This window comes from Sphaeramia orbicularis, chromosome 9 (genome assembly GCF_902148855.1).
Source record: "Sphaeramia orbicularis chromosome 9, fSphaOr1.1, whole genome shotgun sequence".
Classification (NCBI taxonomy): Eukaryota; Metazoa; Chordata; class Actinopteri; order Kurtiformes; family Apogonidae; genus Sphaeramia; species Sphaeramia orbicularis.
The window spans coordinates 1416283-1441776 of NC_043965.1; the positions used below are offsets into that span (position 1 = coordinate 1416283).

The 25494-nt window shown below is 38.6% G+C and overlaps 2 protein-coding genes across 3 annotated transcripts in view; both read right to left on the reverse strand.

Moving 5' to 3' along the window:
- Window positions 1-2998: 2998 nt before the first annotated feature.
- On the reverse strand, window positions 2999-15187 carry tor2a (torsin family 2, member A). 2 transcript variants are annotated; one of them, XM_030142479.1, is made up of 6 exons: window positions 15029-15187; window positions 11795-12060; window positions 7915-8090; window positions 6338-6465; window positions 4613-4902; window positions 2999-3674 (listed from the first exon to the last, which is right to left on the reverse strand). In XM_030142479.1, the coding sequence occupies exons 1-5, from the start codon at window positions 15147-15149 to the stop codon at window positions 4658-4660; spliced, it is 936 nt and encodes a 311-aa protein (XP_029998339.1). In that variant the 5' UTR covers window positions 15150-15187; the 3' UTR covers window positions 2999-3674; window positions 4613-4657. The 2 variants fall into 2 exon arrangements, with proteins under 2 accessions (XP_029998339.1, XP_029998338.1); XM_030142478.1 differs by lacking the exon at window positions 2999-3674 and having other exon boundaries at window positions 4254-4902.
- A 4130-nt stretch (window positions 15188-19317) lies between these two features.
- Window positions 19318-25494, reverse strand: part of LOC115425287 (SH2 domain-containing protein 3C-like) — a 48034-nt gene continuing 41857 nt past the window's right edge. Inside the window, exons 8-12 of the mRNA XM_030142721.1 lie at window positions 24746-24861; window positions 24490-24661; window positions 21911-22022; window positions 21607-21813; window positions 19318-20332 (exon numbers count right to left, since the gene is read on the reverse strand). Coding sequence (XP_029998581.1) covers window positions 20163-20332; window positions 21607-21813; window positions 21911-22022; window positions 24490-24661; window positions 24746-24861 — 777 coding nt within the window. The 3' untranslated portion in view covers window positions 19318-20162. The remainder of the gene's footprint in view (window positions 20333-21606; window positions 21814-21910; window positions 22023-24489; window positions 24662-24745; window positions 24862-25494) is intronic.

A 25494-nucleotide genomic window follows, 5' to 3' on the forward strand; every position in this document is an offset into this window, starting at 1 on the left:
TAATAAAAAATAGATTGGACCTTATTTCTTTTTATTTTCCCAGTGGCTCTGCTCCTCTTTTGTACCTAAATGAACCAACAGAAGGACTTTAAACTAAAGGAATTAGTCTCTTTTAATCCATTCAAAGTCGTTTTAAATAAATGGAAAAAAGGACAAATGTGGATGTAGATGTTTTTCCTGACTGATTAAATTGGGTTTGACTTTGAGATGCTTTTAAGGAACAGTGTTGTTATACTTTTAGTACCTTTAAAAAAATAATGGTGGTGTTTTATATGTATGTTCTGATCAGTTTGAAGTTTGTTTTTAGTTCTGACTTTTATTGTGTTCATGTATATTAGTGTGGATGTGGCTGGGATTTCCATTTAGTGTAACTTTATTTGCTTTATTCAAGATTTGTGTTGCTTTTTTCAAGATTTTTTGGGGTTTTATTCAAGATTTTTTTTTTTTTTTTTTTGCTTTATTCAAGATTTTTTGTTTTTGTTTGGTTTAATGCAAGTAAAGAAAAAAATTGCCAATGGAACAAGTAAAAATGATCTTGGTAATATTCCTTGAATTTTCCAGATCTCTTGTCTATAAATTAGTTCTTATATGTCACTGTAAAGTTCCTCTATAGGTGATTCTGTCTGATTTGAAGTGCGATGAGATATTTGGACTAGAAATGAGAAAAACACACTTGGTAAGATATAGAATTTTTTGCAGTGTACAGGTTTTTACAAGTTAAATTTAAGTCTTTTTAAATTTTTTTTACATAATTTAAAGCCCATTACACAGCTGTACGGGCAAAAAACTGTAACTTCTAGAATTTATGAAACCTCGTATCATCCAGGTCCAGAAGGATGTTTCCTCCGTCCAGACCTTATTCAACTTGTTCTTCCTCACGGTAACTTTTCTATGGAAGTAAATCTGTCCCATCAGATTCTGAATTATAGGAGCCACTGAATTTCTAGCACTGAAGTTTTTTGCACTGAAATAAGTATCTGAATTTTTTTCCGTCTCCCTGCATCAGCGTCACATGACCAACCCAGCGTAACTTGATTGGCTGGCTGTTGGTTCAACTTGAGATAGAATCGATTGCTTATCCTTGGTTTCCTGGATGTGTGATCTGAATTTTTTGCATCTGAATTTTTTTTTATTCTAAGTTCATGAACATAGTTGAATTCAGAGACAAAAAATTCAAACAATTTCAGTGCAAAAAAAAAATTCAGTGCCAGAAATTCAGTGGCTTTTATAATTCAAAATCTGATGACAGATTTACTTTTGTACTTTTCACTTGCGAGTCGTCCTTTAAAGTTCCTAAAGTCAGCTTTCTCAGCTGAATGTTCTGTGATCAGTTCCGTAACATTAGTGATAAGTGGTTCCTAATTTCAGTATAAGTTGTTCGATCGGGTGGAACTGCATCGACTAATGTTAGTTTCTTTGTAGTTTGGCCATTTAAACACAGTGAACATGTTCATGAAAACAGAACTGAACACCTACCAGATCAAATTTAATACATTTTAAAGAATTTTTGAAAGGGTATTAAATGCATTTGTAAATTCAAGCCTTTTAAGACTTTTTAAGACCCAGCGGGGACCCTGACATTTTTACACGATTGTTTAAATTCTGATCCATCCACTAAAACCATCCGATTGTAAACAGTGTTAAATTCCTACACTAACACCCTTCAACCAATGAGCACAAAATACACACGGACACATTTAACATTTGACACAAAGGAACGCATTGAATCTGAGGCTGAATCGGTGTTTGGCACATTTCTGAACGGTTTCTCCGGCCTCGTTAATAACGTATCTGTGCGACGGTGCAGATGGTTTTCACTATAAAGGCTGATTTAGGACACAGCTGCTGCTCAGAGCTGAGGACACACCAGAAAACCCACTGGTCTGATCCAAAACCAGGACCCATAACTGAAATGAAGGACTGTAAGCACCAACTCAGACTCCAGTGTTTGTGTATTTTCATCTTTTGTGAGTTAAGGCTCCGTTCACACTGCAGGTAAATGTGGTCAAAAAACGATTTTTTTCCCCCATATGTGACCTGGATCTGATCTGTTAAAGACAGTCTGAACAGCACTAATCTGACCCGGACCACTGGTATATATGATCCTAAATCTGACCTGGACCACTGGTATATATGATCCTAAATCTGACCTGGACCACTGGTATATGTGGTCCTAAATCTGACCCGGACCACTGGTATATGTGGTCCTAAATCTGACCCGGACCACTGGTATATATGATCCTAAATCTGACCCGGACCACTGGTATATGTGGTCCTAAATCTGACCCGGACCACTGGTATATATGATCCTAAATCTGACCTGGACCACTGGTATATATGATCCTAAATCTGACCCGGACCACTGGTATATATGATCCTAAATCTGACCCGGACCACTGGTATATGTGGTCCTAAATCTGACCCGGACCACTGGTATATGTGGTCCTAAATCTGACCCGGACCACTGGTATATGTGATCCTAAATCTGACCCGGACCACTGGTATATGTGGTCCTAAATCTGACCCGGACCACTGGTATATATGATCCTAAATCTGACCCGGACCACTGGTATATGTGGTCCTAAATCTGACCCGGACCACTTTTGTATGTGGTCCTCAATCTGATCCAGACCACTTTCATATGTGGTCCTCAATTTGATCCAGACCACTTTCATATGTGGTCCTTAATCCGACCCAGACCACTTTCATATGTGGTCCTGAATCTGACCAAGACCGCCTTCGTATGTGGTCCTAAATCTGACCCAGACCGCCTTCGTATGTGGTCCTGAATCTGACCCAGACCACTTTCACATGCGGTTCTAAAACTGATACAGATCTGATATTTTCCAATGTGACTTCAGTCTGAACGTCCAGGTCGCATTTATCCGACCTTCACGTCATTGAAATGCGACAAACGTTACAATTCTGCGTCCCAGGAGTGTTACTTCCGTAAACACAGTGTATTCCATCAGGACCTCTTTAGTGCATGTGGGTCACTTCAGGACCTCTTTAGTGCATGTGGGTCACTTCAGGGTCACATTCAGTTCAGACTCAAAACTGATAGAAGTCACATTTAATGTGGAATATGAACGAGCACAGAAAAAACATCGGATTTCACCAAACAATCCCAGTTGTGCATTAGACCTGCTGTGTGAACGGAGCCTTAGGCTGAACTTGTGGTGGTTACTTCAGGTTCCCTTCTTCCATCAGTTCATTAAATGCACCATCATCCTGTTGATGCTTCAACACGTTTCACATGAGACAAAGGTTTCAGCTGTTTCAACACATTTAGTTTCCTTTCACACCAGAGTCTTTCTGACACATAAAAACATCTTCAAGTGTAAAGCCACCTGTTGAAATCTGCACATCCTGCTGAGGAGGCTGTGACTCCGCCCATTACTTCTGACAGAGGTCAAAGAGGGCGTCATCCTGATGCCGCCGCCCATCAACCTGCTGACGGTGACCTCATTGAGGACGAAGAACAATAAATACAGGATCCAGTCATCCATCATGAACTGGGTCTGTAGACCAGGGGGGTCAAACATACGGTCCGTGGGCCAAAACCGGCCTCTATAGGGTCCGGTCCATCCAAAGGGTCCGGTCCATCCAAAGGGTCCGGTCCATCCAAAGGGTCCGGTCCATCCAAAGGGTCCGACCCCTCCCGTGAGATGAATCTGTAAAGTGCATAAATTACACTGTTGATATTAAAAGTCAAGGACGTTGAACTGGTTTTGGTTCTGGTTCCACATTCAGATCAAAATGATCTAAAGTCTAGAATAATAACCTATAAATAATGACTCCAAATGTTCTCCTTGGTTTAATGTGAAAAAATTTGATCACAGTATGAAAATATTTACATTTACCAACTATCCATTTGCAATAAAATGTGAATAACTTGAAACAACATGAAATGTCTTTAAAAAAATTAAAGGTCTGTTATTAAATACTGTGTATTTGTAGATCCACTGATCTGTACATTGTGTTAACAATAAACTGAGACATAATATTGTTGAAATTGCACATATTTTTCTAAAGAAATTTCAGGTTGTTCACATTTTCATGATATAATTAGACTTTTTTCACACTAAAACACAAGAGAACCAGTGGTGTCAGGAACAACAAACCCCGCCCCTCACACATATTTCACCCATTAGAAGTAAAAGGGAAGATTTTTTAAAAATCATTAAAAAATTTGAATTTTGTCCTACTTTTCCCAAAATGTAATCAGATTTATTCTGGGTCACTGGTAATCTATGAACCCAATCTGATATGAATTCAACTAATAGTTTTACTGCTACAGTGTAAACAAACAAACTGAACCAAAAACATTACCCCTTTCCTTTCCTTGGGGGCGGGGTAAACATTTGGGTTATTATTGACAGGTTCTTCTGTTCTTATTGGACTGGTTCTGACCCGGTTCAGATCATACTGGTCTGAATGTGGAACCTGGACGTCCCTGCTGTAGACGAACACCTCGACTCCAGCTCTAAACTCTGGACTGTCCTCCTGATGTCTGTGATGCCTTCAGGGGCCTCAGGAAACTGAAGCTCCAGGTGGGTCCGCGGTAACCCTCCTCCGCTCTGACCTCTGACCTCCGCGTGGCGACACTCACCTCAGCGGCATTTCCCTTTCCGTCCTTTAACTCCACCCCCTTCTCTCAGAGGAAGAGGTTGATTTTGGCGGGGACGGCCTTGCACCCGGTGGTGGAGAAGAACCGCCCCTGGGTGGGGCTGTAGCTCATGTCGCCCCCCACGGCCTCCACCACGTCGGCGCGTTGGCAGTGACCCTGTTGACACAGCTGAGAGCGGGCGCAGCGCTCCACGTGGAGGCGAGTCAGCGGCAGGAACGGAACGAAGGCGGTGATGAGCTTCTGTTGGATGATGGAGGACTGGAAGAACCCGCCTGCAGAGAGACGGAACCAGAACACAACAGAACCACGTTAGAGACAGAACCAGAACACAACAGAACCACGTCAGAGGAGACGGAACCAGAACACAACAGAACCACGTTAGAGACAGAACCAGAACACAACAGAACCACGTCAGAGGAGACGGAACCAGAACACAACAGAACTACGTTAGAGAGAGAACCAGAACACAACAGAACCATGTCAGAGGAGACGGAACCAGAACACAACAGAACCACATCAGACGAGACGGAACCAGAACACAACAGAACCACATCAGAGGAGACGGAACCAGAACACAACAGAACCATGTTAGAGAGAGAACCAGAACACAACAGGACCACGTCAGAGGAGACGGAACCAGAACACAACAGAACCACGTCAGAGGAGACGGAACCAGAACACAACAGAACCACGTTAGAGACAGAACCAGAACACAACAGAACCACGTCAGAGGAGACGGAACCAGAACACAACAGAACCACATCAGAGGAGACGGAACCAGAACACAACAGAACCACGTTAGAGACAGAACCAGAACACAACAGGACCACATCAGAGGAGACGGAACCAGAACACAACAGAACCACGTTAAAGAGAGACGGAACCAGAACACAACAGAACCACGTTAGAGACGGAACCAGAACACAACAGGACCACATCAGAGGAGACGGAACCAGAACACAACAGAACCACGTTAAAGAGAGACAGAACCAGAACACAACAGAACCACGTCAGAGGAGACGGAACCAGAACACAACAGAACCACGTCAGAGGAGAAGGAAACCAGAACACAGCAGAACCACATCAGAGGAGAAGGAAACCAGAACACAGCAGAACCACATCAGAGGAGACAGAACCAGAACACAACAGAACCACGTTAGAGAGAGACAGAACCAGAACACAACAGAACCACGTTAGAGAGACAGAACCAGAACACAACAGAACCACATCAGAGGAGACAGAACCAGAACACAACAGAACCACATGAGAGGAGACAGAACCAGAACACAACAGAACCACGTTAGAGACGGAACCAGAACACAACAGAACCGCGTCAGAGGAGACAGAACCAGAACACAACAGAACCACGTTAGAGAGAGACAGAACCAGAACACAATAGAACCACGTTAGAGAGAGACAGAACCAGAACACAACAGAACCACATGAGAGGAGACAGAACCAGAACACAACAGAACCACATGAGAGGAGACAGAACCAGAACACAACAGAACCACGTTAGAGACGGAACCAGAACACAACAGAACCGCGTCAGAGGAGACAGAACCAGAACACAACAGAACCACGTTAGAGACGGAACCAGAACACAACAGAACCACGTCAGAGGAGACAGAACCAGAACACATGAACTGCCTCCAGATATTCAGTTTGTTCTGTGCGTCTGTCATGGGTTCACTGACGTCCACCTACTGTGGCTGCTGTTATAAACCGTCTGGGCGATGGCGTCCTGCAGCTCGCTCAGCCTGATCTCCTCCCGGTCCCGTCCGGCCTGCCGGTTCTCCAGAGTCACTCTGTTGATCACCTCCTCCCCCGTGGTGCTACGAGACAAACAACCACAGAGTTAAACATCCAGCAGTCAGGAATGTAACCTGCGTTCTCCACCCAAACAGCTCCTTGAACCACCTACAGCACATCGTGATGGCAAAGCGCTTTTCACAAATACCAAATACTCAATAACTGTCATAGTTTTAACCCTTTAAAGGCCATGTTTGTAATGTAAAAAAAACCCAAACACATTTATTGATGCAAAAAAACACAAAAATCTTTTTTTTTCTTCAATATTCTACATCAAAATTCAATCCGTTCTTACCCTCGACCACACTGGCCGCAGGCTATCATCAGTTAGTCTGTCCCTCCAAAAACTTTAGCATGCACTGATAAGTCAGGCCACCGGGGGCAGTAGTGCGCCTGAAGTCAGGACGAAGGTTTTCAAGTGGGTGCACATTATGTTTTCTTTTTTTTTTTTTTCATGCAGTCATATGTCAGTGGTTAACACCAACACTGGTTCATATCCATTATTATTTTTTGGCATAGGCCAAATGTTCTAAAATGAAGAGCACAATCAAGAAAATTAATAACTAATATAATAAAAAATTAAATAAAACAGGAAATGATTAAAATGAGCAAAAACCAAGAAAAATAATGCAGAAAATGAACAAAATGATGGAAATGGGGAAATGATAATCAAAATTAGCAAAACTAATGAAGAGAATAAACAAAATAATGAACATGTTAATGAAAAATGAGGAAAACATGGCACATTTGTCCCCCCCCCAATATTCTATATAAAAATTGGATTGTTTAGGTATTTATTTTTTTCCTCCTGTGTCAGTGATTAACACCCACATTGTTTCATATCCAGTATTATTTTTTGAGCTAAGTAAAATGTTCTAAAATGAGGAGCACAATCACAAAAATTAATAAATATTATAATAAAATAAAACAGGAAATGATTAAAATTAGCAATAATTAAGAAAACAATGCAGAACTGAACAAAAGTTAATAAAACAATAAAAAAAAAATCAGGGGAAATAATAATCAAAATTAGCAAGACTAATGAAGAGAATACACAAAATAATGAACAAAATGAACATATTAATGAACAATTAGGAAAACATGGCACTTTTTTTTCAATATTCTACATAAAAATTGGTTCATTTATTTATTTTTTTCATCTTGTCACATGTCAGTGATTAACACCAACACTAGTTCATATTATTATTATTTTTGGTTGTAGGTCAAATGTTAAATGTGTGTATCTTGTACTCACTAGTAGAAGGGTGTTACTGTAGGAATTTAACACTGTTTATTATGGGATGGTTTTAGTGGATGGATCAGAATTTAAACAAACACAAATGAACAACAGTTGAATTCAGACCTAAAATAAACTGTGAAAACCAATCTGACCTTTAATACCATGGAGTGTAAAGTGTGTTTAATGCGCTCACTTGGAGCCGCACTGAGCTCTGCCTTGAACGGGTTCGTACCTAATGAAAACGTAGATGGCTTTGCGGTAGTTTGTGCTGAACACAACGTGGAACGGACCCAGGAAAGGCTCCAGGACGTCGACGACGCCCGGAGGCATCAACTCCATCTCATCGAAGATGAAGACAGAGCGAGCGCATTCCGTCAGATTCCCCTGGACCCAGGTCTTCAGCTCCGTCTGAAACGGACATTTAACAGCTTTTACACATACGGTGACTGAAACGGACATTTAACAGCTTTTACACATACGGTGACTGAAACGGACATTTAACAGCTTTTACACATACGGTGACTGAAACGGACATTTAACAGCTTTTACACATACGGTGACTGAAACGGACATTTAACAGCTTTTACACATACGGTGACTGAAACGGACATTTAACAGCTTTTCTCAAGTTTTGCGCAGATGTCTGATGGAAAAGCGACTGCTGATCCAACTCCATGGGTTTTACTGTTGAATCACTGTTTCAATTTTCCATTCATTTTGTTGATTTTATTGATTCCTTTGGTTGTTTTTTGTTTATTTTATTGCTTATTACCTCTGCCAAGGAGGTTACATTTTTGTCGGTGTTGGTTTGTTTGTCTGTCCATGTGCAAGATAACTCAAAAAGTTGTGGACAGATTTGGATGAAAATTTCAGGAAATGTTGACACTGGCACAAGGAACAAATTATTAAATTTTGGTGGTGATGGGGGGGACTGATCTGCTGGGTGGGGGTCTGCGCTCTCTGAGTGCTTCTAGTTTTCTCCGTGTTATTTATTATTTTGTAAATTTTCTTATTTGCTTTTGTTCATTTTGTTGCCTTTTAAAAACTGTTTTTCTTCAAATTACTTCCTTTTGTGGCTTAATTTGTTGACGTTCCGGATTATTTTGTTGATTTATTTTTTATTGTCGTTCATTTTATTGATTAGTTTTGATGTTTTTGTTCATTTTGCTTATTTTTTTCCACATTACTATTTTGTAGGATTTTTTTAAACGTGTTATTGTTCATTTCATTTATTATTTTATATATATATATATATATATATATATATATATATATATATACATATACACACACACTGGTGAATGTTGTAGAAGATGACGGTGTTTCCATGGTAGCTATGGAGCCTTCTACGCACTTCTGTTTTTGCGACATTGAGTAAATATTGGTAAAGTTTTGCACAGATTTCCGATGGAAAAGCGACTACAGTGTGCTCTGGCTCTCTCTCCACCCAATATCGAAAAATAAATAACAAATAACAATCACAGCAATAATAAAAAATACAGAACAATAAATAGCACTAGCCCTCCTATTGTAATGTAAAAACACTACATAAACAAGAAAAGCACTTGGAGAGCGCAGACCTCCGCCAAGACACATCTGCCCCCCCCCCAATCACCATCAAAATTTAATCATTTCTTCCTTGTGCCAGTATCAACATTTCCTGAAAATTTCATGAAAATCCGTCCATAACTTTTTGAGTTATCTTGCTAACAACCAAACATGCACACAAAGCAAAGTGATCCCAATACTTCCTGGCGGAGGTAAAAAATACAATTATAACACTTGTAAGTCACTTGACTTGTGTCCTGTATGTTTTTGTCTATTTTTAATGTTCTGAAGGAAGTGCAAAGTTCAGCGATTCCTGTTTTAAAGACACTTCATCCTTCCTGTTCTCATTCCTAACGTGTGCACACTCAGGCGGTTGGATGTGGTCCACAGGTCGTTCGTGTTTATCGCTGTCACCTGCTGTGTTCCTCCTCACCTGGCTGTGATTAGTCAGTGGAGTTTTTAAAAGGAGGTGGATGTTCCAGCTCAGTGGACGCTTCTGTCCACATCGAGCTTTCTGCCATTTACCCCCAAACGTCCCAGTTTCCAGTTAGACACCCCCCCCCCCGCCCATTTAAATACTGTTTAAGGCCCACTGTTCCCTTTTATCCGTCTGTGTCATAGACTCAGAGGGTGAACTTTTAGAACCCCTAAAAAGGACCCTCCCTTTTTCAGTTTTATCCCATTTTGTGGTTTTTGTTGCTTTCCCAGTTGCGACCCCTGTCTAGTCAGTCTTGTCTTTTAAATGCACTTTTTTGATTTTAACATCTTGCTTTACTCTTTTACTTTTAATGTCAATTTTAATGTATGATTTTAATATAATTGTCTTTCTTTTATCACTTCTGCCAGGAGGTATTGTGATGACTTTGCTTTGTGTATTTGTTTGTTTGTTTGTTTGTTTGTTAGCAAGATAACTCAAAGTTATGGATAGATTTTCATGACATTTTCAGGAAATGTTGATACTGGCACAAGGAACAAATGATTAAATTTTGGTGGTGATGGGGGGGGAACAGATCTGTCTTGGTATAGGTCTGCGCTCTCTGGTGCTCTTCTAGTTCTGTAAATGCATTTTAAATGATCTGAATATCTGTTTCCCCCTTTTTTCATTTTAATGTAATTTCAATGTCTTGTTATTTTTTTTTTTATGCCTTTGTAAAGCACTGAGTTACCCTGTGTATAAATAGTGCTATACAAATAAACTTGCCTCGCCTAGTGAAGCTTTTTGAAGTAACGAATCTTGTCAATACATCTGTAGTGAATCACTACTCGACCCATTTGACACGAACACCTGCTGACTGGTTTAATCGCTGATTCCATGGAAGGGGTCGCAAATGAGGCTTTGGACGTCATGGGTCACGTGATCAGCAAAAAACCAATCAAGCTCCGACACAAAGCTCCACTGACAATTGGTTTGTTTTTTTTTTGACACATGCTTCGAAGCTTAGGTATTAGAGCTAACATCACTACCCCTGTCCATGAGGAGTTTTTTTTTTACTTTTCAGAGGAAATGTAACTGTGAACAATCAGTTACTTGTTTGAGACGAGAAGAGTAGGATCACAGCGCCTACGCATCAGCCAATCTGCAAACCATAAAGTCATCAAATCTATGAAATGCAGATAAACAGTGGCCTCTGTTACTGAGTGACTGTATTTGGGCTCAATAATAGTGAGGTTTAAAGCGGGTACACACATAAAGATTATCGGGCTGTTTTTGTCCCGATTATCCCTTTTTCCAACCAAGGACGGCAAACGCCAGATTATCTTATGTCTTACAAGATTCTCCTGTGGTCTGAGGTGTGTTATGAGTGAATGTGTCCCGATAAGCGGTTCTGAAATGGGTCGGGGCCAACAATCATAAATATTAAACTTGTTCAATATTTACGACCAAAAATCTTAGCGTGTGTGGGGAAAGCCGACGACTCACAAGTTATGACTCCATGAATTGTGACACGGAACGGAATGTAGCCAATCAAGAACAAGGAAGCAGGTGTAAATAAAGTTCGGTGGACCTTAAGAAATTAAGTCATGAGCTGTGGGAAACCCCAGAATGTCCATTCAACGTCTCCACCAAGTTGTAGCACAACCGAAATGACGTGTTGTGTTTTCCAGTCATTGCTATGTTTCTTCTATTTTTTTTTTAATCGCGTGAGATTTCTGTCTTGGAGGACTAGATTTTAGATCGGTGGTGGGACAGAATCAGTGTGTGTGGTGTGTTGAGATTATCAGAGAACACCACACACCGTATGATCAAAACTGTTCAATACCTGATTTTTTTTTTATCTTCATGTGTGGGGTCTGGAACAGATAAAAAAGAAAACATAAAGAAAATCTGTATGTGTGTACCCCATTTAAGGGGCTGAAAGACTTTAAAACACCTCAGTTATTTCACATAATGTTTTGTTTTTCCCTTCTCTGCTGGGAACTCATCAAAAACTCTGTCTCTTTCAGAAATATGTAAAAACAACGGTTAAAACGACATAATTTCACCCTAAACCAGTGACTGAATTGGTCACATCTGCTTCACCAAGTCATTAAATCCAGGTTTCGTTCAGTGTGATCAGACTGACCCTGTACTCGTCCACTCGGTTCGCTAAGGGGAAGTGCAGCGTGGGGATGAACTGGTGGACGTAGGGGCTGCTCATGGCCGAGCCGTACAGGTGACCCCCCAGCATGGAGCTGACCAGCGTCTTCCCGGTCCCCGAGGAGCCGTGGAACGACAGGACCAGAGGCCGCTCGGGGTTCTTTTCCTGGAGGAACCTCGCCACCTCCTCCGACACGATCTCCTGGGCCAGATGTTGGCCGTAGACATTTTTGTAGAGATCCCACTCTAGGTCTGTGTAACGACAGTAAAATATGACGTTAATGTTAGAGGGCGTCGACATGTACCCGGAGAGTCCATGTTCACAGAAACACAGGAGTATAGAAAGATTTATGGTCAAAATATAACTTCAATTGACTTTTGTTGGATTTATTTTTTTGTGTTGCTACTCGAACGGCTGCTGAATGACTGTAACTCCTAGAAAACCATGTTTATTTGTTGTTCGGTAAATATGTAGATCCTGGTTGTTTAATGCTCAAACATAAATGGCCTCCTGTGAGCAAAAACATCTACTGATCTAAAATGTTTCATTCAATTTTCTCTGTTTTATATGATAACTCTGAATTTACTCTGAGCTTTTAAGAACATGTACATGATCAGTGCATTTATTACAGGAAAATGCAAAATACAGAGGACAATATTATAATAAATTAGAGTCTGCTTTCTCCAGCATAAAAACTACAACATCTACAACCTGTGGTTCCCCACAGGTCACATACACTGAACCAAAATATAAATGCAACACTTTTGTTTTTGCTCCCATTTTTCATGAGCTGAACTCAAAGATCTAAAACTTTTTCTATGTACACAAAAGGCCTATTTCTCTCAAATATTGTTCATAAATTTGTCTAAATCTGTGTTAATGAGCACTTCTCCTTTGTCCTTTGCTGAGATAATCCATCCACCTCACAGGTGTGGCAGATCCAGATGCTGATTAGACAGCAGGATTATTGCACAGGTGTGACTTAGGCTGGCCACAATAAAAGGCCACTCTAAAATGTGCACTTTTACTGTATTGGGTGGTCCAGGGGGGTCAGAAAACCAGTCAGTATTTGGTGTGACCACCATTTTCCTCACACAGTCTTCTTCATGAATTCTCTGAAACACCTTTGGAGATGGCTTATGGTAGAGAAATGAACATTCAATTCACAGGCAGAAGCTCAGCTGGACATTTCTGAAGTCAGCGTGACTACTGCATATTCCCTCAAAACTTGTGACATCTGTGGCAGTGTGCTGTGTGATAAAACTGCACATTTTAGAGTGGCCTTTTATTGTGGCCAGCCTAAGGCACACCTGTACAAAAATCCTGCTGTTTAATCAGCATCTTGATATGCCACACCTGTGAGGTGGATGGATTATCTCAGCAAAGAAGAAGTGTTCACTAACACAAATTTAGACAGATTTGTGAATGATATTTGAGAGAAACAAACCTTGTGTGTACACAGAAAAAGTTTTCGATCTTAGAGTTCAGCTCATGAAAAATGGGAGCAAAAACAAAAGTGTTGCATTTATATTTTGGTTCAGTGTACTAGTCTAATATCAGACTATTGTACAGCGTTTGAAAGTTGTGTAAATTATCTTTGTGAGAAACGAAGATTTATGCAACTGTTAATTCACCTGTCCACAATTATCCAACATAAGATTATTATATCCTGTGTAGACCAATGTTCTTCTTTCATATATCGGCCAACATATCGGTTATCGGCCAATATCAGATATCGGCCGATATATTGGATATCGGATTTTTTTTAGCTCCCAATACCATTATCGGCCCAAAGAATCCCATATCAGTCAGGCTCTATAATAAATGGTAATTGGTTGACAAAAAAAAACAAGTTACCTGTCACCGCACATGTCAGAATATCTCAGGATTTGCTGGTTTTAAATCAGTTTCTCACTTAAAGTGTTTGTTTATTTATTCATTCATTTATTTTGAATATTGCATTAAATCAAACAACAAAAGAATTATATAAAAAGAAAGCCAAACATTCGAAAAGGAGCGGGATGAAGTTTCACTTATAATCTCCCGCCCCATTACCCCATTCTTCACCTAGCCTAAATTCCTATGTCAGATCCCATTAGTAACTCAAAAATCCTCACATATCAGACTAAATTCTGACTATCCTAAAAACACAAAATTGCTGTACATATCAAGGGTAGACTGTCCATTTTGCAGCAGCCTTTCACATTACTACCACCTGTTTATAACCTATTTGTTGTACATATCACTCATCTGTAGCTTTTGTATATTTTGTTCACGTCAGGAGTTCTAGCATTACTTTAGTAGCACGTGTGTTGATTTTATTCTGAAGCCCTTGCACAGTCCACTTTTTCTTAACACTGTGATATTTGTCTTTTATTTTTCTTATACAGTCCCTTTTGCACTAAGTGTTTTGCTACTAAATTGAACTGAGCTGCTGAACTGATTTTCATTGTTCCTGTGACAGTGACAATAAAGATCTATTCTATTCTAAACTAATCTCTGTCCTTTTCATAAACGTAATAGTGCACATATCAAAAACAAAAATAAACTGTCCATTTCATAACAATAATACACATTAAAAAACAAAAATAAACTCTGTCCTTTTCATGACAATAACACAGATATTAAAAATAAAATACACTATCAGTTTACTTTTGTGCATTATTGTTGTAAAACTGTCACTTCTTAGCAGTAACATACTTCTCAAAAATAACAAAAAACCCCAAAATGGCCACGGTCAGTGTAAAAACAGACCAGACATACCATAAAAGCAAAATATCTGGTTAATGTGTAAACAAAGTTTCTTGACTAGATTACTTAAGATGTAATAACAGCCTGGACACTATCATTTTTAACTAAAAACTATGAATAAAAAAAGGAAATTGTGTTAATGGAGTCGCACTCAAAATAAGGAAAACATTGTAAACACTTGGTCTGTTTACATCAGAGTAGATGGAACTTCCTTTTCTGCTAGCATAACATGCTAATAGTTATTACAGTTATGCTAGTATTAATTAGCACTTTTTAAACACTGACAATTAAAAGGTAAGTCTGTTAACACCATTTTCACCCAAACATAACACACAAAACATACATTATTAAAGTTAAATAGTACAAAGTGGCTCTTTTAGCTCACTTAGCTGTGTGCTAACAGGAGACAGTAGCAGCTCTGCAGGTCCGTTAGCTAAACGGCTAACTGAGACAAATATAACACCTCACCTCTGATATTGGGTTTAAAGTCACAGTCGCAACTGTCGGATAAAGTGCAGTAAAGCTTCTGAAAAACGCAGCAAACAGGACTGAAAAAACACAGTATAAACACAGACAGGGTGGTCCACATCTTCGCTGCCCCGTTGGCAGAGAAACCGACTGGACGTTTCCCACAGGAGACCAGTAGTTTTGTAGTTTTTTCTACTTCCGGGTTAGTCATGGAATAAACAGAGCGAAATATCATAAAGGACTACATTTCCCAGAAAGTGTCTGAAAAAGGCTCGTTGGAGGATCACAGTCCAGAAAACACATCAGCAAATACACGAGCGGTGTCAAAGTTTATTTTATTTAAACAAATGTGTGGTTTTATTGTAAATCTCATTCTCTGATAAAAATTAATTGTTGTTTTAACCAAATTCTACATCTCGAATATGAATTCAAATGAAATATCGAAATTAAATCTTTTTAGAATTTACAATTAGTCAAATTATCTCTTCATTTTTGACTCCATTGATAAAAAAAGGAATAAAAACCTATAATTTTTAACTTTACTTTGTTTTTGTGTCCTTTTTATCTTAAGATGTTCTTGGTATCGTCAATCTGAGTGAATAAAATGGCTAAAATTAACTCAGCAAATATTGAAGAACTGAAAAACAGTATATGAGGATAAAAAATACAGTAAGAACATTAAGAAATGAGCAGAAAATTGACTTCATATTGTCATGAATTAAAACATGTTTAGAAAGTATTTAATCCATATGGTAGATGGCGATGTTGGTACAAAATCTTTCCTTTTGGATTAAAAAAAAAAAACTCATGAAAAAACCAGAATTATTTTTATTCTGATGTCAACATTCATCATCTATTCGTTTACATTTATCACCATTGAATGTTTTGCCAATAACCACTGAACCTTGGAAGTCACTGAAATCGTAAGATACAAAATGTGAGAGAATTTCTGTTTCACAGCATGCATTTTATCTGAATTTTTCATGTTTGTGCAGGATTTGTACATTTAAACTTCAGTGAAATAATCAAACACACTCGATGAGGTAAACATGTTTATTGACACTTCACAGTTCAGATAAATATTAGACATTTATAAGGTATTAGAAATGTACTGTACCTCTGTGCTGTGGTCCATATACTTTTAGTTCATTCACATTTCACTTCAGATATGTACGGATTAGGGACACTGAGAAAAAAAACAAAATCAACGTCCAATATATGTTTTTTTTTTAATTATTATTGTGATAGAAAAAAGTCAGAATTCTGAGATTAAAGTCAGAATTCTGCCTTTTTTTTCTCTCAGAATAATAATAAAAAATATATATTGGACCTTAATTTATTTTCCAGTGACTCTAATCCTCTTCTGTAGATATGTTTCATCATTTCTTTTTAATTTTTCTGAATTCTTTCTTTTTTTTTTTTTGAAAACAAAATGGTCAAAATCTGGAAAAGAGTCAGAATTCAGACTTTTTTTCCCCCTCAGAATTCTGACCTCAATCTCAGAACAATAATTTAAAAAATATTTAAAACAGTCAGAATTCTGACTTTTTTCTCAGAATAATAATAAAAAATATATACTGGACCTTAATTTTTTCCCCAGTGGCCCTAATCTTCTGCAGATATGATTCATCATCTTTTTTTTTTTTTTTTTTTTTTTTTCTGATTTCTTTCTTTCTTTCTTATGTTTTAAAACAGAACAGTCCATTTCTGAAGTGACTGAACTGAAAATAAACTGTACCAATACCGTACTCAAAGATTCCACTAAATATTCACCTTAAGACAGAAAGAAAATGTGAATACAAATGTTATTCAGCTCAACTGTTACTGGTTTGTACAATATGACATACATGAAGAAAGGTCCAGCCTTCAGACAAAAAACAGACAATGTCTTATCACTATTATTATTATTACAATTATTATTATTATTATTACTATTAAAACATAAAAAGGTATTTCTGCAGGAAGAGGGCGCTGTACTGCATTACAGTGGTTTGGTTTATTACGGGATTCATTTATTGGGTCCTAAAAGATAAAATATATGGTCAGGTTTTACAGTTTTCTTTAATGGTGTTACTTTTACATGTTATGAACAGTTTAAGTTACATTTTGATTTTTTTTTTATTTTAGAATGTGAATTGTGTATTCAGTGGTCATCAATAAATGAACAGTTATGGAAGATTAATGCCATTTTTCTACATTTATTTATATATTTTTGTCTTGTTGTGTTACATTAAAAAACATATTCATGTAAGAATTAAAATATATATTAAAAAAAAAATTGTTTGCTTTAGGTGGTTTTTGCCTTTTTTTTAGTACTTAATGGGAGATGGAAACACTTGACATCCCTACATGGTGAATGTAAAAGTCAGATGACTGATCAGCTAGTTAAATGTTGGTTTTATGAAGGTTAGTGTGGATTAAAGAGAACAAAGATCACGGTCATTTTAGATGGAAAACATTAACAGAATGCTCCTCTTCTACTGTTTATTAGTGTAACGTAGACCACAGCGTCACCTTCTGACCACATGACTCTAATTATTTTTGGTTATTCCGCATTTTCTGTTTTGAACTGAGTAAAAAATTTGCCTAAAATTCACTTTTTTCAACATTATGGAAACACATCTATGGGTTAATTTGTTCTCTACGTTAAAGATGCAGACGGATACAGAGGGAGCATTCTGTCCATCCTCTGCGTACATCAGGTATAATTCTGTCCGTTTTTTGAGAGTTTGCAGATGCGAACCCAAACAGATGAAACGGAGCAATACCACTGGGAACCACCAGGGGCAGTGTTGACATTTGAACAGAATAATTTCCATAAATACTTTTCAAAGAGCGACTGTTATCGCTTTTCCGCTGAACCTCAAACTGTGCAAATATATCACGCAAAACTGCAATGGACAGACCTTTTTCCACAACTAGAGTCACATGAAGAAAAAAAAAAAAAACGGATGTTGACGGACGTTACAACAAGAGAAGAGGAAGAGTTTTAAAAGAAACATGGCACGGTATGTGTGGACACACCAGGAAATTAATAATTTTTTAATTTAGTCGGAGATAGAGAGGTAATATATAATAATAATAATGAATATATCTGCAAATAAACACAATATTTACGTTTGCAGCCATGTTTATAGAATGACTTCTCGTGACATCTTGCGATAATAAATAAATAAATCATCGCATTTATGATTTAATGGAAAAACCGACATTACGCACTTCTGTTTTCTTGGCATTCATTCACGTTCATTCATCCTATGGTGGGCCAGTTTTGGGCCACGGGCCACATGTTTGACACCTGTGATTAAGATGATCAACACCAACTAAACGTACCGTACTTATGATGTAGCTTTTATGCTAATTTATATTTTTATTCATAAATCAATTTTTTATTGTTTTTTTTTTTTTTTTTACTGTATTTCATCTGTGTAGGTTTGAAATGTTTTATTTTTTGGTCTGATTGTGAATGAGCCACAATGAAGATGATTTTCCGTCATGACAGACTATAAAGTTTTGTGAGGTTTCCCAGGCCTTTTATTTCTCTCAGCTGTAGAAGGTACCAGGCCTTCATGTGATGGACTTCATATTAGAGTCAGGCTTTAATTGCTGGTAGAAATGGTCCTATTTGGTGTGAAACTGTATTTGAATCGACTTCCTTTTGCAACAATACAACAATTACAATGAGAAAGACACACACCTGCAGTGGTCGAGTTGGAAAGAAACACTTCAGATGAATAATCTAGGACAGAGGTGTCAAACTCATTTTAGTTCAGTTCCACATTCAGCCTAATATGATCTCAAGTGGACCAGACCAGTAAAATAATAACAGTGAAAAAAGTAAAATTAAATTATGATAATGTTTACATCTATAAAAATCTGAATAACATGAACAACTGAAAACGTCTTAAGAAAAACAACTGCAACTTTAACAATATTCTGCCTCAGATTATCAGTTTATCATTTACACATGTGCGCTACAACTGACATTACAATTACAAATACGCAAAACATTTAGTAACAGGCAGAATATTGGTACAATTGCATTTACTTATCTTAAGACATTTCAGGTTAGTCACACTTTTCGTAGAACAACAGATTTTTAATATAAACATTTTCATGTAATTTTACATTTTTACACTAAAACAAAGAGAAAATTTGCTGTTTTCATTATTCACAGGTTTAATATGATAGTATTTGACTGGTTCTGACCTACTTGAGATCTAATAGGTCTGTATATGGAATCTGAATTCAAATGATTTTGACATCCTCGCTTGTTAATATCTTCAGTGTAATTTTTGTATTTCACAAATCCATCCTACAGGCCAGATTGGATCCTTTGGCGGGCCGGATTTGGCCCCCGGGACGCATGTTTGACACCTGTGATCTAGGACAAAGTGTTGAAAACAGCTGGATTATTCTGTAGAAATGAACATATCCACGAACATTTATCCATACTGTTAGATTTGACCCACTTGTGTTTGAGGTTTGGCCTTGTTTTGTTCCTGCTGACCCTTGACCCCTGGCCTTTGAGGAAACATGGTCAAACTGTGGGACTTTCCACTGCACTTCTGTGTTAAAGACCAACAGTAGAGTATTTAACACTGATAAACAGAGTCTAAATGTGTGTTAATTAAAAAGACCGTACCATGTGAGCATATTTAACACTCCTAGAGCAGACGTATGAGATATTAGACGAAAAGCAGACGTCTCAATAGATATCAGTCGCCAAAAACCACGTACCCACCATATGAGGTCAGTCTGATCCGGGTTCATCTGGATTATACCACAACCTCTGAACCTGTTCCGTTAAAGTCAGTGCACATGTAGTACGGAGCAGATCCATAAAGAACCGCCTTCTTTAGAACTTCAGGAAAACCTAGATGATCATTTATTTCTGGAATAAGAGGAGGATTGGACCGTACGACCGTCCTCCGAGTCGACACGAAGATGCGACCGATGATCCATTGAATAAAAAATACCAGGAAAAGGCAGTGAAACCACCATTCAACTCATCTGTGTCGGTGTGAATGCGATACTGAGACCTGCCCAGTAGGTGTCCCCATCTGACCACCGTCAGACTGATCCCAGAAGGCTTTGCTTCCTGGTCTGCAGACGAACAGGTCCTGGTCTGGGATCAACGCGGTCTGGTGGGCGGTTCCAGCCGGTTGGACAGGGCGGTCAACACCTGGTCAAACTTGGCGAATCTCAGCGCCTGCCGCTCCTCGGCGCCTCGACTTCCCCACAGGAGCCGCATCTGGAAGTCGGTCTGGAAAAGCTCCAGGACGTCGGACTGCACCTGGAAGTCTGCACGGAACACGGAACGGTCAACATTAAACGCATTAAAAAAGGCTGAACATTGACTCGTGGACTGATCCAGCCACGAAAACCGACAGTAGTCTCTTTTCCGTTCACCCTCAAATTGCGCCAATATACCTTATACATAAAAATGAGCCTAATGGAAAAATGACAATTTTGCCAAAAAACCTGTTTTTTGATAAAAGTTTTTGTGCACTGGCAAGAGGTGGGTTTCCAGCAATTGGTATATCACACACAACTGCAATGGAAACACCTTTTATCGCAACTAGAGTCACATGTTGATGGATGTTACAACAAGTGAAGAAGAAAAGTTATATGAGAAACTTAGCGCAAGAAGTGCAGACACACCAGGAAACCCAATCATTTTTTAAAAATTTAGTACGGGATAGAGGGTAATATATAATAATAATAATAATAATAATAATAATAATAATAATAATAATAATGAATATATCTGTAAACCAACACAAAATTTACATTTGTCGCTATGTTCATGGAATGACTTCTCATGTCATCTCACGATAATAAATAAAAAAATCATCACATTTGGGATTTAACGGAAAAAACGACATTACACACTTCTGTTTCTTCGACATTTAGTAAATATTGGTAAAACGGCATTTTTGTTTTTTTTTCTTACGAACGCTGGGTTTGTACAAATCTTCCAGTTCGTACGGAATCTGGACATCGTAGACATGCTCCGTCCATGAATGTCTATGAACTCCAGATTTCTGTGAGGTAGTAGGCTAACTTTCTTTTTTGTTATTAGAAAGAGAAAACAAAAATTATTCGTTTTTAAAATTTGGTTTATCTGTTTTGACACAGAAGAATTAAAATTAAATTTCAAGGCGTTTTTCTTTTTCAATTTTAAAACAAAAATCAATGAACCACTAGTTTTACTTTTGTTTCTGAAAAAAAAATCCAATTACCAGCAGATACACTGACGCCACATTTGGTCCATTTGATTATTTCCAATTTTTAATTGGTGCATACATTCGAAAGAATGAAAAACAACTTGTTTTTTGATTTTTGATTTGTACATGAATAATGACATAACGAGTCATTTTTTTTGTTTTCCAATTGTGGATTCTCAATTGAATCTGAAAAGGACGAATGAAACAAGTATTCTACCCATTTTATAATTTTAAGTCTATTTTTGCTTATTTTCTTCCTTTTCTTTTACAACACTTTCCTGAAAAAACCCGTAACGGTACATTTCATACGTTTACTTCATCATCAGTGAATGCTGGATCAGAACCGACCCTGTAGTTTGGCCTCGGCGTTGGTCCGGTAGATCCCTCCCAGCTGTGCCACCGTCCTCGCTGCCCCGAGGTGGAACATGACCACGTCTACGCCGGCCTCCACCGTCTCCCAGGGCTCCACCCCTTCGCCTAACGCCACGCTCTTCTCCAGCAGAAACAGGAGGGGGAGGACGTGGGGGAAGGTGGTGTTGGACAGCGGACAGCTCTCTGGAGGACAAAGCACGGCGGTTAAACTATCGGTCCTGACTTTAAACTATCAGTCCTGACTATTTAACCCAGTTCTGGTGAAACGTGGAACATCTACCTCTGCCGTCGTTCAGACTCTTCATAAACGGCCTCAGAGTTTTTTCATACAGAATAGCGCCCTCTGTGTGTCGTTGTCGTAACGTCGTCCACGTCTGCTCCAAACGAGACACCTACAGGTAAAAAGTCAACAAAAAAAATAGCAGTTTTTCAAAATAAAACCCATTTTTGGTAAAATAAATAAACTAACACGGACTTGAACTCTAAACGGGATTTGGACTTTATTTCCTGCACAGATTTGATGCTCTTTTCATTTTAAGCCTCAAGAAACACTAAAAATTTAAAATGTACGTGTACATGTGAACTCTGCAGGATCTAATGATAGTTCCAATATCGTCCAGTTTCAACATGACGGATCCATAAAGAGATGGTTTAGTGCAGGGCTGTCAAACTCATTTTAGTTCAGGTTCCACGTACAGCCTAATATGAAATGAAGTGGGCCGGACCAGTAAAATAATGTAAATAATAGGATAAGAACTTAGAAATAACATCAACTCCAAAGTTTTCTCTATGTTTTTGAGTGAAAAAAGTAAAATTCCATAGTTAAAATGTTTACATCTACGAACTGTACTTGAATGTAACATGAACAAATATGAACAACCTGAAAATTCTTAAGAAAAATAAGTGTAATTTTAAAAATATTACTCCTCAGTTTATCATTTATACAAGTGCATCACAACTTATAGATCACAGTGGATCTACAAAGACACAAAACATTTAATAACAGGCAGAATATTGTTAAAATACTACATACTTCTCTTAAGACATTTCAGGTTGTTCATATTTTTTGCAAAAAGCCAGTCTGTAAATGTAAACATTTTTGTGTAATTTTACTTTTTTGACACTAAAACAATAGCTTTTTTTCATTATTCATAGGTTATTATGATAGTATTTTACTGGTCTGACCCACTTTAGATTGAACATCCTTGACTGATAATTTCTTCAGTGTAATTTTTACATTTCACAAATTCATCCCACGGCCGGATTGGAACCTTAGGTGGGCTGGTTTTGGGCCCCGGGCCGCATGTTTGACACCTGTGGTTTAGTGGAACAAAATATTCCACTAAATGAATGAAATAACCAAAAAATTAACATACCGTACTTTCTGGACTATAAGCCGCTACTTTTTTCTCGTTTTGAACCCTGCGGCTTATACAACGATGCAGATTGAGTATAGATTAGCTAGCTAGCTAAAATTGCTCCACTGAAATAAATCGATTTCATATCAATCTGACGTTGATAAAAACAAAAACGAAGGGAATTTTATCCATAATTTTTATACGTTTTAGTTTGTTTTGTAAGCACACAATACAGTTTCAGTTAGTTATCGTTATTTCTTTTAATTATAGTTTTTATTTATTTCAGTTAACGAAAATGTTTTTTCAATTCTAGTTTTCGGCATTTTCTAGTTTTCGTTAACAATAATAACATTGCTTCCTACAAAAAAAACAAGAGACATAAAAAGGGCACAGCACACCTACAGGACAGGAGACAACACACACACTAAACAGAAAACATATATACATAAATAGACCTAGATATGACCTAGCGTCATAACAATAGTTTATTACAATTTTAATTGTATATACCGTACTTTCCGGACTATAAGCCGCTACTTTTTTCTCGTTTGGAACCCTGCGGCTTATACAACGATGCAGCTTGAGTACAGATTTCTACGGGCTAATGGCCTCCAGGGGGCGCTCTAGCAGGAAGTACAAAAGTGAGACAGACAGGAGGAAGAGGTGATGAAGAGGAGGAGTTTGAATCTGAACTTTTAACAATTATTTTACGTGTCACGCACAAACCCTCATCATGGAAAACACACGAAGAAATGCAAATGATGCAGCTTTGAAGTTAAAACCAATCGATGTCTGTAAAGAAGGAAATAGAGCTGCAGCACCAAAGAGATACTGAGAGACAACGAAGGAGAGACGTGGAAGGAGTGTGACGGAGCCTTTGAGGATGTTCAACTCTGACACTGAAGAAGACGACTGCAGTGGTTTAATGAGCAGAAGGAAGATGAACATACAGATCAATGACTTCTGGGTTTTTGAACCAGCCTGTTCCTGCTGTTTTACTGCCGTGTTACAGTGTTTGGAAAAAAAGCAGTGAAGGGATGGAAATAAATATTTAAATAATCTGTCTGTTTACCATCTGTCTGTGGAAATATCTCATGTTATATCGTGGACACCTGCGGCCTATAGTCAGGTACGACTTATATTCAGGTGCGGCTTATAGCCTGGAAAGAAACCTAATATTTGGAACCAATATTCACTTTTAAAGTCTTTGAAAAGGTTCGTTAAGCATCTATGTGTTATTTATGCAATAAATTATGTACATTTTTCAAATCGGATTTTGTATTTTTTGTGTGTTTTTTGTCCTTTTGTGTTGATATAGTCGGTTAAAGTGAAAAAATAATAGACGGATCAGATAGATGAAGTTGTGCTGAAAAAAAAGATATCAAACATGGGTACAGTAAACATTTCTGTATACAGTATATAAGGCAAAATCAAAAGTACTCAAAAACGTCCATAACAGGCTCAGACTCCTGAGGGTTCAGGGCCTTGCACTGGTCTTTACCTGCGGCAGCTCTAAAGCCCTCATGACGGCAGCGAAGCCAAACATGTTTCCCATGTTGCTCTTGAGTTCGGCGGCGATCTGGATGAGTTTGTGCAGCAGAGCGGCGCGTTCCTCGCTCGTCCCCGTGCATCCCAACACGTCCACCGCCAACGTGGTCGCCATCGTCTGGAACCTGCAGCACACCAACGCACTTGAACGGCGACCTAACCCCGACATACATCTGCAGACTTTGGATCGTCTTTGGACCTGAACCCACCTCTCAAGAAGGTCCAGTCGTAGCTGTTGACCATGAGGCAGCGTGAGCAGCTCCATCCCAGAGGTCACTCCCATCCTCCTTTGCACCTCCGGACTCACCTCCAAAATTCTGGCAGCCTGGAAGAGACATGATCTTCGTTTCCATGACAGTTTTCCACAAAATAAAAGCCATATTTCTATAATTTTGACAAAGTCCAATTTCTACTTGTACTTCTACTCTATTTTACAATTTCTAGGTGTTTCCATTTCAGTGTTTTCTACTGATGTGTGGTTCTAGTCCAGTCCCATCTGTCCACATGTGTTCATTGTGGTCCAATCATGTCTAGGTGTGTTCTGGTTTAAGGCAGATGTTTGACTCAGCTGGATCCAAACCTCCACGGTGTTGCCACTGTAGTGTCGGTTCATCTACTGCTATTGCACTGACTGTCTTCACTGTCTACAGTGAAAGTGAAACTTAAGACGCTTTTCTAATTCCTCTATTGCCGCATTTCCACTACGTGGAACCGACTCGGCTCGGCTTGGCACGGCTCCTGTTCTAGTGCACCTCATTTCTTTTCCCCTACCTTCAGAAACTTGTATTTGAGGGGGCATGTTTGAGGATATTGGAGGGATTCCACCCTTTTGAAGAAATGGAAGCTTTGACAGTGTTCCAGTGGACCTGGTGTGGTCTGTTTGGACCGGTTCTGCCTCGACGCCATGTTGGCTACGTTCTGACCAAAACAATGCAGCGTGTGTGATGACATCACACAT

Coding starts and splice junctions, on each gene's coding strand:
- tor2a (XM_030142479.1), bottom strand. CDS start 15,149: ATGTGGACCACCCTGTCTGTGTTTATACTGTGTTTTTTCAGTCCTGTT. Junction 12,061..15,028: donor CTTTAAACCCAATATCAGAG/GTGAGGTGTTAT, acceptor GTCGTTACACAG/ACCTAGAGTGGGATCTCTAC. Junction 6,466..7,914: donor GCCATCTACGTTTTCATTAG/GTACGAACCCGT, acceptor TTTGTCTCGTAG/CACCACGGGGGAGGAGGTGA.